The 19741-nt window shown below is 47.1% G+C and overlaps 1 protein-coding gene across 1 annotated transcript in view; it reads left to right on the top strand.

Moving 5' to 3' along the window:
* Positions 1-19538, top strand: part of KCNN4 (potassium calcium-activated channel subfamily N member 4) — a 47809-nt gene extending 28271 nt beyond the window's left edge. Inside the window, exons 3-9 of the mRNA XM_081199798.1 lie at positions 5071-5480; positions 7643-7775; positions 9927-10037; positions 13649-13767; positions 14719-14788; positions 16340-16515; positions 17446-19538. Of these exons, the coding sequence (XP_081055924.1) occupies positions 5071-5480; positions 7643-7775; positions 9927-10037; positions 13649-13767; positions 14719-14788; positions 16340-16498 (1002 nt within the window). The 3' untranslated portion in view covers positions 16499-16515; positions 17446-19538. The remainder of the gene's footprint in view (positions 1-5070; positions 5481-7642; positions 7776-9926; positions 10038-13648; positions 13768-14718; positions 14789-16339; positions 16516-17445) is intronic.
* Positions 19539-19741: the final 203 nt, after the last annotated feature.

The raw sequence follows: 19741 nt of genomic DNA, 5'->3' as shown, positions 1-19741 counted from the left end.
TGTTCCACCTTTGATCAGCTCTTGCAGTCAGAAAGTTCTTCCTGGTGTTTCGTCAGAATCTCCTTTCTTGCAATTTCAAGATATTGGTTTGGGTCCTAGTCTCTGGAGCAAGAGAAAATCTTGCTTCGCTCTTCATGAGACAGCGCTTTAGATATTTGAAGATGGCTGTCACATCTCTCTCAGTCTCCTCTTCCCCAGGCTAAAACACACACAGCTCCCTCAACCGTTCCTCATAAGGCTTGCTTTCCAGTCCCTCAACATCTTGGTTGCATTCCTCTGCATACGTTCCAGCTTGTTCAATACCCTTCTTAAACTGTGGCACCCATATTTTGAGTGCATTTGATGATGATGATGATGATGATGATGATAATAATAATAATAATAATAATAATAATAATAATAATAATAATAATAATTTATTTGTACCCTGCCCATCTGGCTGGGTTTCCCCAGCCACTCTGGGCGGCTTCCAACAAAGACCAAAAATACACTAAAATGTTACACATTAAAAACTTCCCTGAACAGGGCTGCCTTCAGATGTCTTCTGAATGTCAGTTAGTTGTTTATCTCTTTGACATCTGGTGGGAGGGTGTTCCACAGGGTGGGCGCCACTACTGAGAAGGCCCTCTGCCTGGTTCCCTGTAGCTTTGCTTCTCACAATGAGGGAACCGCCAGAAGGCCCTTGGCGCTGGACCTCAGTGTCCGGGCAGAACGATGGGGGTGGAGACGCTCCTTCAGGTATACTGGGCCGAGGCCATTTAGGGCTTTAAAGGTCAGCACCAACACTTTGAATTGTGCTCGGAAACGTACTGGGAGTAGAGCCTGCAGGATCAGGCCAGAGCCTGTAGCTCTCTCCCCTCCTGCCGTTTCGATCCACTGATGGTATTCTGAAACATACTGCCTCCGACAGTGGATGGAAACTGCAGGAGGAAATAAGGGCTTCTGCTGCTATTGCTGTTCTCAGCTCGATCCAATGGACTTAAGTTACTCAGCTCCATTGATTGACGCTGAGCATGACTAACGTTGGTTTTCACCCTTAAAACGTTTCAGAGCAGGCCAGTGAGGAAGAACTGAACTAGAAGGAGCTGCCAATACAATCAGAAGCATTAGTAAGGTCAAAACTATGCCTGATGTTTTGTGCAGGCGAAACCTGATAAAGCCCAAACTCCTGTTGCCTAAACACATATAAGCCTGGTATTCATTTTTACTCCATATGTTACAAGAATTACAGTGGCAGCTCTTAACAAGCGTTGGGTTCCCCCCCTGCCCCCCTCCCACAATGAGCTTGAAATTCCTCAAGAATTATCAGCCTGCTTTGCATGCAGATAAATATATAACCTTGAGTCACACAGACACACCCAGAGGTGCAGGCGGCCAGCAAAGAGACGTGGGCTGCCGAAAACCTGCCTGGCAGACACTCTTAAGTGTTTGCGCATTCACATGCCAGACCTTCTGCCACACGCGATGGGGTTAGCCAGCGGAAGAGCAGCTCCTGCAACTGAAAGTGCTTACATAGCGTTGCAGGCATGAGGCAATGATGGCCACAGACTCGGGTGGCTTTGAAGGAGGAGCTGGCAGCTTCGTGGAGGACAAGTCACTGTCGGAGGCAGTATACACGTTGGGGGGAAGATCCCTGCATTAAAGGGGGTTGGACTAGATGACCCTCGTGGCTCCTTCCGGCTCTGCGAATCTGTGATTTTGTGATTCTGTGAATGCCAGTTGCTAGAAAGCGCAGGAGCAGAGAGGGCTCTTGGGTTCAGGCTTTGCATGGGCAAGTGGTCGGCCGCTACAAGAACCGCATGCTGGACCCAGATGGGCCACTTGCTCTTATGTCCTTAGGATTCAACCACATGCCAACAAGTTCAGATTGGGCAATTAAAGCTGATTTGGCACAGCAAACCTGCTTCTCCAATAAAGGTTCAGACTTCCTGCAATCAGGGAAGTGGTGTGGAAATGCAGCAGGACAAACACTTGCTCTGATGCGACACCTTCCTGCAGACAAATCAGAGTGAATATTCATTAAATAGCCAACTTCATCGAGTTTCCATGCAAGCAAATCAGGATGAAGGTCCAATTCTCATCTGGAAATTCCTTATGCATTCTCTGTGGAGCATGGGAAGATGTGTTATACCAGCAAACCCAATGTAACACCACCATCATCATCATTACAGTCGTACCTCGGAAGTCGAACAGAATCCGTTCCGGAAGTCCGTTCGGCTTCTGAAATGTTCAACTTCCAGAGTGTGGCTTCTGATTGGCTGCAGGAAGCTCCTGCAGCCAATCGGAAGCCTTGTAAGCCCGCGGGATGTTCGGCTTCTGAAAGAACATTCAAAAACCAGAACAATCACTTCCAGTTTTCGATTGTTCGGGAGCCAGAACTTTTGACTCCCAAGGTGTTCGGGAGCTGAGGTACAACTTAATTATTTGTTTGTTTGTTTGTTTGCCTGTCCTTCACCCTATGGTTCCAGGGTGGGTTACAGCATTAAAACAATATTACTAACAGTTTAAAACAACTTACATTCACAGTTCCTAAAAATATGCACCTCAAATATCAAAAGCCAGGGTTCAGCATTTTCCAGGAGCCACATAATGAAAGCGCTTAGCAGATGCATCTCTGTGGGGAGGGAGTTCCGCAGTTTGGGGCTGCCACAGAGAAGGCCCTGTCCTGGGCCACTCTGCCCCCCCGCCCCCACCTTAGCCTCTGAAGGTGGAGGAACAACCACAAGGGCGCCCTCTGCTGATCTTAGCCCCAGAGATGGTCTGTAGGGAAGGAAACATGCTTTCAGATATTTGGGCCCTGAACTTTTAGTGCTTTAAACAATAACATGAGCACCTTGAACTGGGACCAGAAACGAACTGGCAGCCAGCGCAGCTGTCTTAAAACAGGGGTTATTTGAGATCTAAAGGGACCCCTGGCTGCTGCATTTTAGACCCACTGAAGTTTCCAAGTCGTCTTCAAGGGCAGCCCCATGTAGAGAGAACTGCAGTGATTTGATGCGGAAGTTTCCAGGGCACAGCCTTTAGTCTTTTAAAACTGTAAACTCCCTTTGTTGTCTTGGCTGAGAGATGTAAAGGCAGTCTTCATATAAGGTAATAAAACACGTTGTAAACTTGGCAAGGCCGCCATCCTGCTTCCCAGCCAGTTTCCGGGAGGTTGTGTGTGTACACAAATAATTGGAAATGTAATGCCCTCCTTCTACTCAAAGCTAGGTGCAGGAGAGGCAATGTGTTTCCCGTGGGATGTGGAGATGCTTTGTGGGAGTTTAGGGACAGACTGGGGGTAGTGTGTGTGGGGTGGGGGGAGATGGCGATTTAAGAGAGGAGATGGAAGTTGAACCAAGGTAGATGGGAAGGAGAAGCATCAGGATATGGGCAATGGAAGGAGTGCTGGAGCTTCCACACTTCACTCCTTCCACGCATATGTGCATTTTCATAAGCCATTCATTACCGTTCTTATACTGGGAATTGGAATCTGCACAGGAAACAAAACTCTTGGCGTGGCAGCAACTATTCTGTGGAACTCCCTGCCTTTTGATATCAGGCAGGCTCCTTCACGGTGCTGTTTTTGACCCTGCTAAAAAACCCTCTTCCTTTTGGCTAACCCAACCAGACAAGCCATTTTATTATGCACATTTGTGTTTTCTTATCATGTTGCAATGCCTACTGTTTTCATAAAGCCTTGTTTTTATTGTTATTTTAAATGAATGTTTTATACCATTTATTGAGACTGCTTAGAGAGAGATATATATATATTGTTAAAGAAATACAAATAAATTAAGAGAACTTTTGATTCGTTTACTCTCATATATAATTTTTAAATTATTTTTTGAACAAATTTTCCAACATAATAACTCCAAAGCAACATGATATATGTCTTTGGCCATCACAGCCTGAGACCTCCCTCAACCCCTTCTAATGGTTTTCCAAATTTTTCTCTGATTTTGCATTTTATTGCTATGCTTATTGCTAAAAGTCCAATCTTACATCCACTAATCTTAGTCCTTTTCACAATAATTTGTAAAGTCCTCCTTACAAAACTTCCTGTAGTCCTACAAGTGATGTTAAGTGATTACAATTGTCTTTCGAATACAACATAAATTTCTTCCAGTCCTTTAGGGAAATCTGGTCCTGCTAGTTTCGAATTTTCCCTGTTAGTCTCGCCAGTTCGGCATAAACCTTTTACTCTCAATTCTAGGAGTGAAGCGAGGCGCTATATATGTTTCGAGAAGGGTCGCCATGTTAGCCTCTTGTAGCTAAAACAACAAATGTTGCATTCCCATCGCTGCTTATTCCATTTCCCCAACGTCTCCCTGCCTGCTAATTTCCAAATTATATTTGAGCTTTCACATGTAGAAGCCATTTCTGGAAACACAGCTGAAAATATAGGGCGTATTTGGTGCTATTTCTGAAAGGATTTCTTTTTCCTGGAAGTAAATAACATTGACCTGAGCACAAAACTTCCACTGTAGTCCACGATATTTCCGGAAGTGGCTTCCACATCAGAAACACAGCAGAATATGTCGTAAATTTGGTGCTAACTTTAGTGTTAATTGCAAGCAGATTCCCACTCCCCACTGGAAGCAAATACAGTGGTACCTCGGGTTAAGTACTTAATTCGTTCCGGAGGTCCGTTCTTAACCTGAAACTGTTCTTAACCTGAAGCACCACTTTAGCTAAGGGGGCCTCCTGTTGTTGCCGTGCCGCCGAAGCACGATTTCTGTTCTCATCCTGAAGCAAAGTTCTTAACCTGAAGCACTATTTCTGGGTTAGCGGAGTCTGTAACCTGAAGCGTATGTAACCAGAGGTACCACTGTAGCATGGAACTTAGCGTGGAACTTCTGCTATGTTTCCGGAAGTGACATTTTTACCACCATGCGGAAGCTCCACTATAACATGGAAATGAATAGCTAGGGAACTGTCAAGAGAATGGAATAAGCTGAACGGAGCCTTGGTCTCCCTATCTTCTGCCCTACCAGTACCAACGTCCACCAGCCACTGGAGGGTGACAAGAGGGCGTCACTTGGATACTGGATTCTTATTATTATTATTATCTGCTCTCTTTCCCCTTAGCTGTTCATGATGGACAACTCCTTGACTGACTGGCGGATCGCCGTCAGTTGCCGGAAGCTGGCATTTATCATGCTGGAGCTGCTGGTCTGCTCCATCCACCCCTTGCCCACCGGAGACTTCGCCTGCCTGGAGCCCCAGCCCACACAGGCCTTCCTGTTCCTCTCCGAGGTCGACATGCTGTTGTCGCTGCTCATGTTCCTCCGCCTCTACCTGGTGACGCGGGCGGCCCTGCTGCAGAGCAGCGTTCTGGGAGACGCCTCGTACCGCAGCATCGGGTCCCTCAACAAGATCCACTTCCAGTACCCATTCGTGCTACGGGTGATGGTGAACAGCCAGCCAGGAAGGGTGCTGCTGATCTTCACGATGGGACTCTGGTTCATTGCCTTCTGGGTGCTGTCTGTCTGCGAACGGTAAGGACCGGGGCTTGCCTGTGCTGGTGTTAGGCAGCGAGGGTCAGTTAATAATAATAATAATAATAATAATAATAATAATAATAATAATAATAATTTAGGGATGCAGGTGGGGCTGTGGGTTAAAGCACTGAGCCTCTTGGGCTTGCCAATCAGAAGGTCGGCGTTTCAAATCCCCGCGATGGGGTGAGCTCCCGTTGCTCGGTCCCTGCTCCTGCCAACCTAGCAATTCAAAAGCACACCAAAAAGTGCAAGTAGATAAATAGGTACTGCTCCGGCAGGAAGGTAAACAGCGTTTCCGTGCGCTGCTCTGGTTCGCCAGAAGCGGCTTAGTCACGCTGGCCACATGACCCGGAAGCTGTATGCCAGCTCCCTCAGCCAATAAACCCCAGAGTCGGCCACGATTGGACATAATGGTCAGGGGTCCCTTTTCCTAATAATAATTTATTATTTATACCCCGCCCATCTGGCTGGGTTTCCCCAGCCACTCTGGGCGCCTCCCAACAGAACTAAAAGCACACTAAAACATCAAACATTAAAAACTTCACTAAACAGGACTGCCTTCAGATGTCTTCTAAAAGTCAGATAGTTGTTTATTTCCTTGACTTCTGATGGGAGGGCTTTCCACAGGGCGGGCGCCACCACTGAGAAGGCCCTCTGTCTGGCTCCTTGTAACCTCACTTCTCACAGGGAGGGAACCGCCAGAAGGCCCTCGGAGCTGTACTGCAGTGTTCAGGCTGAACGATAGGGGTGGAGACGCTCCTTCAGATATACTGGACTGAGGCCATTTAGGGCTTCAAAGGTCAGCACCAACACTTTGAATTGTGCTCGGAAACGTACAGGGAGCCAATGTAGGTCTTTCAGGACAGGTGTTATGTGGTCTCGGCGGTCACTCCCAGTCATCAGTCTAGTTGCCGCATTCTGGATTAGGGCAAACTGGCCCACCGAGCTCAGCCGACCCACCCACCTGCCTTACATGCAACCAGTCTAGGGGGATGACCCTGGCAGTCTGCTCCCTCCTCTTAATCTCAGGGTTGCTCTTGTACAACGTGGGAGAGAGGAGGATAGGGACCAAACCAGAATGGATTAGCTGTGTCCCTCTATAAGACACAGCACCCCCCACTTCTGTTCTAGCTGCAGACTGAGCCAGGAGCTCTCTGCTTACAGAACATGTGCTTTGTCAGTTAGATGGACCCATCTATAGAAGGAACCCATTCTACTCTGAAGCAGTCCAGAGCGCTACCCTCTTCCTTTTCAGAGCAGGCCTTTGTTTGTAAAGGACAATCCCATTTTCCGCCTGATGCCCAGCCAACAGGTAAATAAACTCCCCTGATGAGCCGGAGGCTAGCAACTGAGTCAGCCTCGGCGAAAAGAATAAACAAGCTTTTTGTCACTTCAGGTGACACTCAATCAAAAAAATAATAAATAGGCAAAGCCCATAGATTGGATTTCAAAGCAGTTGCGAGGAAGATCAGTTGCAAAACTAACAGTCTCCTGCTCAAAAGCTGCAGTGTTGGCATGCCTGCCCTGGTGCATGATGGGAGAGAACGCTTGCCTAACTGGACCGGGTTATGTTTCATGGCAAAATGTACCCAACTCCTTTTGATTATTTTCCTTGTTCTCTGGTGCCCCCCTCCTCACTATGCCAAGCTGCCACGAGCAAAACTTGAAAGCCTTATTACCCCTCATCGACTTGCCCGAGCAAAGAAAGACAAATGATGTCATCGCTCCTGCCCTGCCCCACTCCTGGTCTGTTTGGGCAGTGGTCCGGACTGGGCCCAGAGGGAGAGGGCCTGTGAGGGAGCAGTGGTGGTAGTGGCACGGAGAGCATAGCCACGGTGGCTGAGTTTTACTTCCCTGGCTGGAGGCAGTACCCCTCTGAATTCCAGTGGCAGGGAGTCACAAGCAGAGAGAATGCACTAGTGCTTGCGGTGCCAAATGTATTTTTATTTCCCAGGGTCTGTTTTGAGTCAGTTTGAACACTGCTGGTACCTGTTCACTGATCTGATATTTTAATCTCTTGAGTATGGGTGTTTAATTTTAGTTTTTAGGAGTTTACTATTTCCCCTGTCCTCTTAAGTAACCCTGAAAGGTGCAGTATAACTCTCAATAATGTGAAATACACATTTCCTGACAAACCTCTCTTTGTTCCCACCTGTCAGGGAGCATATGGACAACGACTACCTATATAGCACTTTCTGGCTGATCCCCATCACTTTCCTAACCATCGGCTACGGAGATGTTGTTCCGGTGACGGTGTGTGGAAAAGTCGTGTGCGTGTTCACTGGTGTTATGGTAAGAGATGTGTCTGCGCATGGTGCAGAGCTGAAACGTGCAAATTTGTGCAAATCCGGAATCTGTCTCCCAGCCCCCCCAAAAAACTTAGGCATTTATTGTGTCCGTATCCCACCCTTTTCTTCAAGGAGCTCAAGGTGGCTACGTGGTCTCTCCCTCTCTGCATTTAATCTTCACAACAACCCTGTGAAGCCAGCGTTCAAAACCCCACCCAGCCGTGAAGCTCACTGGGTGACCGTGGGCCAGTCACTGCCTTACCTTGCAGGGTGTTTTGGGGATTAAGTGAGGAGGCTCTTTGGAGGAAAGTGTCAGTGGCGTAGCGTGGGTTGTCAGCACCCGGGGCAAGGCAAGTAATTTGCGCCCCCTAACCCGTGGATTTGCGCCCCCTAACCCTAACCCCCAGATGTTGGGCTCGGTGCGGCCGGCCCCCCTGCACCCCCCATGCTACGCCACTGGAAAGTGTGGACTAATAAAATCGATTAGGCAACGACTGAGAGGCAGCTGCTGACTCCAAGGTCATCTGGCTAGCTTTGTGGCTGACTGGATTTTTGAATCCTGGCCTCCCAGGTCCTAGTCAATCACTCTAACCACTACACAACACTTCCTCTCAATTCTGAAACGGAACGCAATGCTACTTCAGAACTTTGGCAGATGGACTTGAGTGCTTTAGACTCAAATATATTGATTTGATTTTTTTAGTATCATTATTATTATTGGTCAGGCGTCAAATAAGAAATCCCATGAAGCTGTCAAGTGCTAAATGCCGCTTTTTGTGCTGGGTGTCAAGGGCTGTCGGATGCTATATATAACCGTGGTCTCTTGGCGAATTTATTTGATAACAGAACAGGAACTGATACCAATCCTTTCCTTGGCATTACTGGGAATGTAGCCTGGACCAAATGAAGTTGGCTTGGATGGACAATGGATTCTGTGTTTCAAAATCATGGGATTAAATAAGGAATAGTCAGATCTGGTCCATAGCTACTGCTGAAAAATTAACCCAGAAATGAAGGTAGAGGACAAACCCAAAAAAGATTTGTTTTCAACAATGTGGCAAAAAATTATTTTATATATTAATGGTGAAAACAGTGTTCAAATGCCTCCTGTGGAATATGCTACGGTTTGAAGTTAACTTTTCGTCTTTAAATTAAAATGCCATAAATCCTCGATGGCAATATATTTATATTTATCAATAAAATAAATACTTTTTTAAAAAAAAATTATATCACCCTCCCCACCTCCAGTAACAATAATAATAATTTCCCACCAAGGAATGTGAAACAACACAAATTTACACTGTGTGTGCATTTGCACATTTCATTTCCATTGAATTGTATTGTTTTTCTCGACTTCCTTATTCTTGTGTGTTAATTGGAAGCCTATGTTCGTGGACTTCAGATTTTGCTGTTTATTGATGATATGCTTTTGCTGCTGCTCTATGGATCGTTGCACGGGTAGCCCAAGTGGAGATTTTGAGATTTTGGGCTTCAGCTTCCATCAACTTTAGCCAGTGTGCTCCATGGTCAGAATGCTGATGGCGGCTGCAGTCTAAAAATGTATTGGGGAGTCTTCCCCACACAATTGTGTGCTCTGCTTTAAGCTGCTTTGTTTTTTATTTCAAACAAGTAGTATATAAATCTTGTGAAATACATATGCATTTCCAAGATGCTTAGAGACTATCCATGCAGCAAGTGATTAATGAGGACCACAAACATAATCACAATAATCTACTATATATTTTGGAAAGTTGCATGTTTATGCATTATGCGTTTGGGCATCTCTTAAGAGATCGTTACCAAATTTTGCACAGTAGTTCCCGAGATCAAGGAGCAGGTTTTCATCTGTGCTTGGATACAATGCGATGCCATTTTGAATGAAGATGGCAGATTGAGCTTTTCAAAACTGCACTGATAATCAAATGCACCAACAGGGCTGATTTTTTTTTTTTTTTTTAAATTTCTGAGCTATGCAAGGAACGAGGCTAATAATACAGAAAATCCTGAAATTAGGTATATGTGCCCTTCCACCGAGCTATCATAGTCCCTATCTGCCACAGTAATTCCTAGTTTGACCCGAGGCACAAGGTGTATATTTCCTCTGTGCCTCCAGTTTTATTGCTTCAAACTCATTGTCCTCGTTGTTTCTTTGCAGGGAGTGGGCTGCACAGCCCTCTTGGTGGCTGTTGCTGCTGATAAGCTGGAATTCAGCAGGGCTGAAAAACACGTCCATAACTTCATGATGGATATTCAATGTGCCAAAGAGGTAAGGCAGAAGATGAGCTTGCTGGATCAGGGCAGCGGCCCGTCTAGTCCAGCTTCCTGTTCTCACAGTGGCTTGTGGGGAACCAGTAAGCTGGATGAAAAGCACTTTTCCAGCCTGAGATTGCCAGGAACTGGTGCTCAGTGGCAAAGCAGAGCTTGTAGCTGCTGATATTCTTCTTCGCCATGATTTTGTCCAATCCTCTTTGAAAGCCATCAAAGTTGGTGGCCACCACTGTGGCAGAGAGTTCCATAGTCTACCTATGTGCTGTGCTTAGAAACACTTGTATCTCAGGGTTGCCATACGTCCCGAATTTCCCAGAAATTGCCGGTATTCGGCCATTGGAAACAGTGTCCAGGCAGAAATTGCCCAACATAAAAACACACACAATAAAACTTTAAAAAAACAAAAACTTCCCTATACAGAGCTGCCTTCGGATGTTTTCTAAAGGTTGTACAGCAGTAACTCTGGTTGCGAACAGGATCCGTTCGGAGGCCTGTTCGCAATATGAAAAGAACACAACCCGCAGCGGTGCGTCTGCGCATGCGTGGGTTGCGATTCGACACTTCTGCGCATGCAGGTGACAAGCAGCGAAACCCGGAAGTAACCCTTTCCAGTACTTCTGGGTTGCTGCAGGACATAACCTGAAAGAACGTAACATGAAGCGGATGTAACATGAAGTATCACTTTATACTTATCTCCTTGGATTTGGGGGTCGCATAGCTCCATACCCTCCAACATTTCTCTGACGAAAATAGGGGCGTTTGCCAGGCTGCCAGGCAAGACTTACCTTCCCCCTCTCTGTAGATAACAGCATGAAGCGAAAGCAGGCTTTTGCAGCAACAGAGAGCTTTACTGAACACAGCACAAACATTCAGCATCCATTTTCACCATGCAGGTACTCCCAATTGAGTTCCTCCCACTTCCCTCCGGTTACTTCTGTCTTCCCGTCTTCTCACCATGTGATCCTCCTTCACCACTGAGCCTTCTGAGAGGCTACCCTATCCAGACGCCTGGCTCTAGGGCTCATGGGCTCCACAACTTTCTAGTGAGGGAGATCCAACCAGCTCTCTCTCTTCCCATTCCTCTCCCCTTGGTTGCACTTCTCCCAGCTCAGCCCAATAGTCAGTTCCCAAACTGTGTCCTTCTACAAACCATTGCTCTAGGTCGATACTATCCTCCTGCTCCAGAGGAGCGTCAGGATCAGACCCTTGAGCAGAGGGAGAGGGGGGCTTCCACCATTCTTCCTCAGAGCAATACCCTTCAGTCTGGTTCCTGACAACGTCCTAAGAGGGACATTCTGGGATCAAATCAGAGACTGGGACGGCTTCTGTAAATCCAGGACTGTCCCTGGAAAAGCAGGGTTGCCATATTTCAAAAAGTAAAAGCCAGGACACCCCAAAAGAAGTTGCTGAGCTTATCTTGAACAAACCCCAAAGTTGTTGAGCTTTTTTTTTACAGCGCGATTTTTCGGTTGCCTAAAGATCCAGAGGCACTTGGAGAGGCGTGACATTTTTTACTCACCTTCTCTCTCAACTAAAAAGTACCAGATGTGTCAGCCTTTCCCATTATGTGCACCTGGAGTGGGTAACTTTAGTCCATCAAGGGCTGCAGTCCCTTGGGGAATAACATTTTGGAGCCTGCATATTGGCAGTGGGTGGTGCCACTCTTTTTTATGTCTGCTACCTTTTCTCTTTTTTCTGTCACCCATTCTCTCTCCCTCCCTCCCCTCACTTCCTCCCCCCGCCCCCCAGTGGGCTGCCAGGAAAGGAATAGGTTACTCTTGCCAGACATCTGAATTAATTGTTTGCAGAGGATTTTTGAAATTCAGCCAAGAGCGTCACATGCACGTTGCCCACCCCCTGACTTTTCGGATCAATCAATTTCAGCAAGATTAATGTGGGAAGTGTAGCTTTTGGGTTTCCTTAATGCCTCTTCTGTTTTCATTTCGAAACATCCTCTTTCTTGTCATCATTCACCAGAAGTCAGGAATTAACAGAAGACAGGGCTTCCTGGTCACATCATACCTTCCTCCTTCCAGAGTTGCGTATCTTTGTTGGCTACAATTTTTGGTGAAATGCTACCATTGTTTTTTTCCACAAAGCGTGTTCCTGCTTTGCAAGTTTGCAGGCTCTGGCTCAGTTTTGTGGGGGAGGGGGCTGGATATGGGTCAGGTGGGTTCCCAGGTCAGCTTGATCTGGGGCCCCCACATTTGGGCTTCTGGTCGGGTCAGGGGCCTGCGCACAGCCTTAATTATTACAGTTGAAGGAACAAAAATACTCAGAGCCAGGCAATGGTACCCCAAGAGGATTGGGTGCACATGAGAGAAAAGTGTGTAGCCGAGGGAGAGTCTTAAGGGCCAGAGAGAAAGGCCTGGAGGGCTGCATCCCTGGTGTCTACAATAATGAGGTGGCTGGGACTTTGGCTTGACTTTGGAGGAAGCAGTTTCATACGTCCAAGACTTCTACACTGATGAACTGCAGATCTACTCCTCGCTATTTCCTTCCCTGTCGGGCAGCCCTTCCAAACTGAAACTCTACAGGGGTTTCTGCTGCAGCATTTTGCCCTGCAGAAGAGCTAAAAGGCTCCCCTATTTGAATGTTAATATGCAAATAAAAGGGGCATGTTTTTGTGTGGTTAGCTCTTCCAGCAAGGGGCAAAAACTTGAAACACTCCTGGCTCTGTTGTTCAATATATATGATATACGATATCTTTATTGTCATTGTCCCATGCAGAACAATGAAATTGAAAAACTACGTAAAACATTCAAAACCCCCTAAAAACTCTGAAACCCCATTTTAAAATACACTTAACTATAGAGACCCCTTATGCTGTGTTTAGAACCAGAATTGCATTTGTGTAGAAACTGTTTCTCAGGCGGCTAGTCCTGGCCTTGGCAGGTGCCATGTTAATGTGCCCTGTGGACCACGGTTTAAGAACCCCCTGCAATAAACAATAATCGCTGTTCCTGGGCTCTCTGCCCTGTTATCTCAGGGTGTGTGTAGGCATACATGCAAATCAAGACTTCCTTGTGGGTTTCCTCCTCCCTGGCCTCCCCCCCCCATGCTTTCACAACACTTTTGACAGATGTCCTGTCCTAGCCGGCAAAATCAAAGGCCAATGCAGTTGTCAGTCTTCCTCCTCCTTCCACTTCATGGGTCATGAATGGCACTGCAGGGAAGGGTTGCAGCTCAGTGGCAGACTCTCCTTCACTTGCCAAAGGTTCCAGGTTCAAATCCCCGGTATTTCCTGGTAGGGCTGGCAAAGCCTCCTTGCCCAAGTTGTCTCCCAGTGACGTCCACAGGGCCAAAAGTTCCCCAGTCCAGTTGCAGACCATCAAAAACTTTCTGCAAAAGGAGCATAGATCAGTGGTCGAGCTCGTGCTTTGCATGCAAAAAGTCTAAATCCTTGGCATCTCTAATTAATGTCTCCTTGGCTGAAACTCCAGACAGCCTCTGTCCGTCAGGGCGAGAGAAGCCCTGAGCTGTTGGGCCTGTGCTCTGACTTCATCTAAGGCAGCTCCTTATGTTCCTAGCGACAGAGAAGGGAAACTGAGCTTCGGCGAGCCGTCACGTCTCTCCCTTTTCTCTCCATTTTTTTGCACCAAACTCTAGATGAAGTGGTCGGCCGCCAACGTGCTGCAGGAGGCTTGGATGCTGCACAAACACACCAAGAGGAAGGATGGCCTAAGGACACGCAAACATCACCGAAGGCTGCTGGCAGCCATCCATATGTAAGTCAATCGCTCCCAGGTCATGGGGTGCTCAGGTGTAGTGCCAAGTCGGGGGGGGGGGAGGCTGGGCAAGGCACCTTCCGGGGCAGAGGGCTGCACTGCCCTGGTCCTGCTCTGCCAGTTTCCCCCTTTCTATGTCGTGGACTGCTTGGGTGCCAAGGAATGGTGGGAGAAACCATCAGGCGAACACCCAAGGGAAGAAGACTCAGAGCCCTGGGGTTAGAGCCAGTGTGGTGTAGTGGTTAAGAGGAGTGGACTTGTAATCTGGTGAACGGGGTTTGATTCCCCGCTCCTCCACATGCAGCTGCTGGGTGACCTTGGGCTAGTCACACTTCTCTGAAGTCTCTCAGCCTCACTCACCTCACAGAGTGTTTGTTGTGGGGGAGGAAGGGAAAGGAGATTGTTGGCTGCTTTAAGACTCCTTAGGGTAGTGATAAAGCAGGATATCAAATCCAAACTCCTCCTCCTCCTCCTCTTCTTCTTCTTCTTCAAAGCAATCCTCATTAAGTCCTCTTATTTTTGCTGTTAACTTTGCCTAATTCTACATCACCTTGCTTATTCGTTTTTCTTTGGTTGGAACTTCTTCTTCCTTCCATTTTTTGTGCATAAAGATTCCTAGTCAAGCGAGGATTTCGAATTGAACCGATTGTTCGATTTGAGATGGGAGGCGGCAACGACAAGGGCCGGTTAGATTTGTTACCCGTCGTCCGCCATGTGTGCAAGGGCTCTGAGCCACTCGCAGATGGGCCTGGGAGGGTGTTGTACATTTCGCTAGAAATTATAGCGAGCGCTCGCAGCCAGTGATCAGGGTTTCCTGAGGAAAGTGCACCGGCGGGTCACGGCTGCTGCATACGTTTTAACTGTTAAAACTCTTCTCTCCATTGCAAGTTGGAAAGGAAGCACATTGGCGAAAGCCCAGGAGGGGAAATAACTTCTCTGTTCTCCTCGTAGGTTCCGACACGTGAGGATGAAGCACAGGAAGATCCGAGATCAAGTGAATGCCATGATGGATGTCTCTAAGGCGAGTTGTGCGCCGGGGACATTGTTGCCCGGTCGATAAGAGGCTGTGTACACACAAGTTTAAAGCGTATTGCTCCCCAATAAATGTATCCTGGGAAATTGCAGTTTACCCTTTACAGAGCTACAGTTCCCAGGCTTCTTTGGGCTGTGGTGTGGGGAACATGCTTTACATGCGCAGCATGTATGCATCCTCTGTCGACTCTCCTGTGGTGCAACGGACTAGTGCATCTGGCTGTTAACCAGAAGGCTGGCAGTTTGAGCCCACCCAGGAACTGCTGTGGGCAGAATTCTGGCATCAAAGGGGGTCAAGGACCCTTCCAACTCTGCAATTCTGTGGTTCTATTAATCTAAGGCAATGCAATGCCTTTAAGCGCAGTGTGTTTCCAATATAATAAGCATTAGCAAATTCTTGCAAAAAGGCCACTGATAAGTTCCTGAAGGTGTAGCTTCTATGACAGTAAAGGGGTACCTTGGTTCTCAAACTTAATCTGTTCCGGAAGTCTGTTCCAAAACCAAAGCGTTCCAAAACTAAGGCGCACTTTCCCATAGAAAGTTGTGAAAAATGGATTAATCTGTTCCAGACTTTTAAAAACAACCCCTAAAACAGCAATTTAACATGAATTTTACAATAAACAAGCCATAAACAATGTACTCCAGTCACACAATCAATCAATCAGTAGCTGAACTGGGTTCCACACAGTCACAAAAATAAAACAAAAAAGCCGCAAAAAGACAAACACAAAATAAATAGCAAAAATAGACAGACCTCAGCGGAACACTCAAAACAGAAGTGTGGCACTCAAAACGGAGCGCGTTTGGATTCTGAAAAAAGTTCACAAAAGTTCGCTGTATTTTGTGTCTGGGGGAAAGTAAATTATTCCAAATATAAGCATTGCTGCTGCTTTTGTTGTTGAGATTATTATTTTTCCTGCCATTCTCTGAGTGGGCTCAGGGCAGCACATTGAGTTTCTCCACCACCCCTCCCCATTGATCCTCATAACAACCTTGTGAGGTGGGCTAGGTTGACTAAACTGATGGACTTGATGTCATCCAAAAGGCTAAATAAGAAGTGTTAGCTAGAACTGGTACTGGACTGCCCTGATATCTACAGATGAAGGGCAGCATACACATTAAATAATAATATCAGTGTAAATATATATAAAAAATATAATGTAATAGCAGGCTTGGGATGAGGCGATTTGTGCCTCCCCCATCTTATATTTCTGCAGCTGGTTTTTCCTGCCTAAGTGCAGAACCTTACAATTTGTCCCTATTTTGTTAGTTTTGGCCCAGTTCTCTAATCTGTTAAGGTCGTATTGGATCCCAATTCAGTCTTCTGCGCCATAAGCTACCCCTCCCAGTTTGGTGTCACCTGCAAATTAGATGAGCATTCCCTCGCTTCCTTCATCCAAGTCAGAACCCTGCAGGACCCCACTTGTCACTTTCCCCCCATCCCTGAGGACAAGAGCGCCACCTGTGGGCCAGTCCCAGGAAGTAACTTGAGCAAAAGCTGAACTGTTGACAGCCGTGTCCTGTTCTTCCTCTGCTGCAGATGCAGATGATCATGTGCGACCTCAGCTCCAGCCTCAGTAGCTCCCACCGGGAGCTGGAGAAGCGGATCGAGTCCCTAGACAGGAAACTGGACGAGATGACGAGGCTTCTCTCGGGACTCGTGGACTCCAAGCAGCGGCAGGAACAGCGGGCGCTCTGAACGCCAACTGCAGTTTGGTAGGTGCGGCACCTAGAACTCTTCGACAAAAACCCTCTTCGCAACACAAGATTCTGCAACTCGAAAACACCCAAATTCTGCAATCGGAATCTGTTTGGCCAATTTGAATATACTAGCAAGTTCTCCCCGGGAATTATGTCTTTCTGTTCTTCCCTCTGGAGCCTAGAACTTGAGAGACATGCTGGGATCTCTACCCTACGCTCTGGGCTCTAAAAGTGGGAGTGGCGAGACCTCTGACCTTCCCAACGCCCCTGGACTGCAACTCCCATCATTCTGAACCATTACCATCACTGGCTGAGACGGATGGGATTTGTACTCTCTCCCCCCACCCCCCAAAAGGGAGGGGGAACTTGTTTACTAGCTTTCTGGGGTCTAGTTTTAATATAATCCTCCTCCTTCATGGGATGCAGGTGGCGCTGTGGGTTAAACCACAGAGCCTAGGGCTTGCCGATCAGAAGGTCAGCGGTTCGAATCCCCACGACGGGGTGAGCTCCCGTTGCTCAGTCCCTGCTCCTGCCAACCTAGCAGTTCGAAAGCAGAGTGCAAGTAGATAAATAGGTAGCACTCCAGTGGGAAGGTAAATGGCATTTCCATGTGCTGCTCTGGTTTGCCAGAAGCGGCTCAGTCATGCTGGCCACATGACTTGGAAGCTATACGCCGGCTCCCTCTGCCAGTAAAGTGAGATGAGCGCCGCAACCCCAGAGTCGGTGATGACTGGACCTAATGGTCAGTGATCCCTTTACCTTTACCTCCTTCATTGCAGGTTTTTTAAAGCAGAGGTTGGATGGCCACTCCCCAGGGATGCTTTAGTGAAAATTCCTGCGTTGCAGGAGGCTAGACTAGATCCCTCCCAACTCTACAATTCTATGATTCTATCTGTTCCTCCAATATTAGTGCCACTGTGACCTTTGTTCTCCTTTCCCTTCCAGGTGGCTAAAGAGATGGTTTTGATCATCCCGCTGAAGCCTTCATAGACAGAACTTTTAAACTCCTCCTGCCTTTCTTCATGGGCATCAGGCAGTGTGTCAGGAACACACGGGACTACACCGCCACCTTGTGGTGGAGGAGAACCACTACAGGCATTTTGAAAAGCCGACCCACCACATCAACAGACAAAAGAAAAGGAGCGAGGAGGAGCTTTCGGAACTTTGTTCTCCGCGGGAAAGACTTCTCAAACCTCTGAACGGATTTTTGTTGTGTCTTGCAAGAGGGACTCTGGATGCAAAATCAAAAGACAGGACATCCACTCTTCTGGCAGGCTTCTGAGCTGTGGGCGGGGGAAGCAAGAGGACAAGATACAGGAATAAGTGTGCTTGAAAACTGTGCAAAGTCCTTGCCCTTTGGCAAAAGACAGTTTGTCCATCCCGGGCAGGAATGCAATTTTCAGGAAGCAATTGCTAACTGGCTGCACAGGATCTCCTGAGATGGGTGGGGGAGGACCCCACACCCTCGAAGCTCAGGCTTGCATATAATCATGTTTTTGGTCACCTAGAGAGGTAACAGTTGCTGCAGGTGAGGAAGCTTGTGTGTGTCTGTACCGGGGGTGGGTTTATCATTTAAGGCGGTTGATGCTACACCAGTGACTTAACGTAAGCTAGGGCTAAGCAGGCAGGCTTCTGACAGTGCGCAGACTACTTGCCAGCCTGCTCTTGACATTTACTATGCACCTGGAACAAATGTGCCTTAACACTGCAGAAACACAACTGCTGGCAAGGAGACCCCAATCAGGAGCTCCAGAGACAAGCAAGAGCCATTGTTTTAGACTAGAATACCCTAAGGGTCCAAGCTTCAGTACGTTTAAAAGGTTATGTTAGGCACAGAGGGCAGAAAGATGCCTTGTTTGCGCCATGGACCTTGGAGGCAGGCGAACTAGACGAAAGGTTGGATGGATGCGGCGGTCCAACTTGAGACGAAGAGTGAAGTTCTCAAAGGGCTGCTTAGTTCTGTGAGAGCTTGTAGGAGTCTCTTTAAGTGTGGGGAAAGCGCAGTAATCAGCCGCTGAGCATCCTTTGTCTGGCCAGAGGGGAAACTTTGCAAGTCAACATCTAGTGGGGAGAGCTGCTTAGCTCTCGGTCTTCAGGTCAACACTGAAATGCAGAGAGACGTGCTTTCTTTTAACAAGGTGTGTGGACAGGAGAATCACAATTTGCACTCGGGTCCTGGTTTCCGGCTTCCCACAGGTATCTGGCTGGCCACCAGGAGAACCGGATGCTTGTCTAGATGGGCTTGATCCACAGCAGGCTTTTCTTACATTCTTAGGGGATCAGCTTTTAGAAGCCATGCTTTTGTGGGGAGCCGACTGCCGTCGTTTCCTTCCTTTCTGTAGAAGTTTGGGAAGCACATAAAACTGGAGGTACAGATTCCTACCTCTCCCCTAAGGCGAGAACTTGATTTTTGGATTGCTTTTGGTCTCTCAGGTGAGAGATGAGGGAAGCCGGCGGTGTTATGTATAGGTGGCACTCTCCATTATAGTATTTTCTTCTCTCCTTTTTTCTTTAGAGGGGAGGAAAGGAATAGACGAAGTGCCATTGCCCAGTCTGTTAGAAAGAGGTTTCTATCGCCTCTCGTGAGAACCTGCTGCTTCCCCAGTGAGAGGCAAGGGGAACGCTTGGTATGAATGCTCACCTGGGGGGTGTCTATATTACTGCTTGCTTGTCAGTACTTGACATTTGTCTGGCTCTCATAGCGCAGACATGCGAGGATGAGAGACTGATTTATGGCCGCGATTGTGGAGTGTGATTGGAGGGTATGATAGAATAGTAAATTTGAGTGCATTGGAGCATTGATGTGTGCTGACCATGCAAGGTGTGTGTGTGTGAGAGCGAAACTGAACGGTCTCTGCATTTTTAGCTGTAGTTAGATTAAGTTGTGCAAATTGCTGAATAGGAAGCTGGGCATTTAACTGGATTGATTCGTTTAATGGGATGATTGATTGATGTACAGTGGTGGGGAAGAATGAGTTGATTTTCTTTTGCTTCATTGCGAATCAGATTTGTTTTTTTTATAAAAAACGTGAAATTTATACTTATTAGCTCATTTTTAATTATTTTGCTTCCTGATCCTTAGAGGGTGCTTGGATTTAGTCCTTTACTATGGATTTTCCTTGCATTTTTTTGCAGCTGATTAGGATGCTCTACTTAGTTACATTTTATAGAACGTAGAAATGCTCTCCTTTTTTGTTTTGGTATCTGCTGTTTATTTAAGATGTTTTAACCTATGTTGTAA

Source organism: Podarcis bocagei (genome assembly GCF_964188305.1).
Source record: "Podarcis bocagei genome assembly, chromosome: 7".
Taxonomy (NCBI): Eukaryota; Metazoa; Chordata; class Lepidosauria; order Squamata; family Lacertidae; genus Podarcis; species Podarcis bocagei.
The sequence above is the reverse complement of the archived record's forward strand: the minus strand, read 5'-3'. Positions and strand labels throughout refer to the sequence as shown.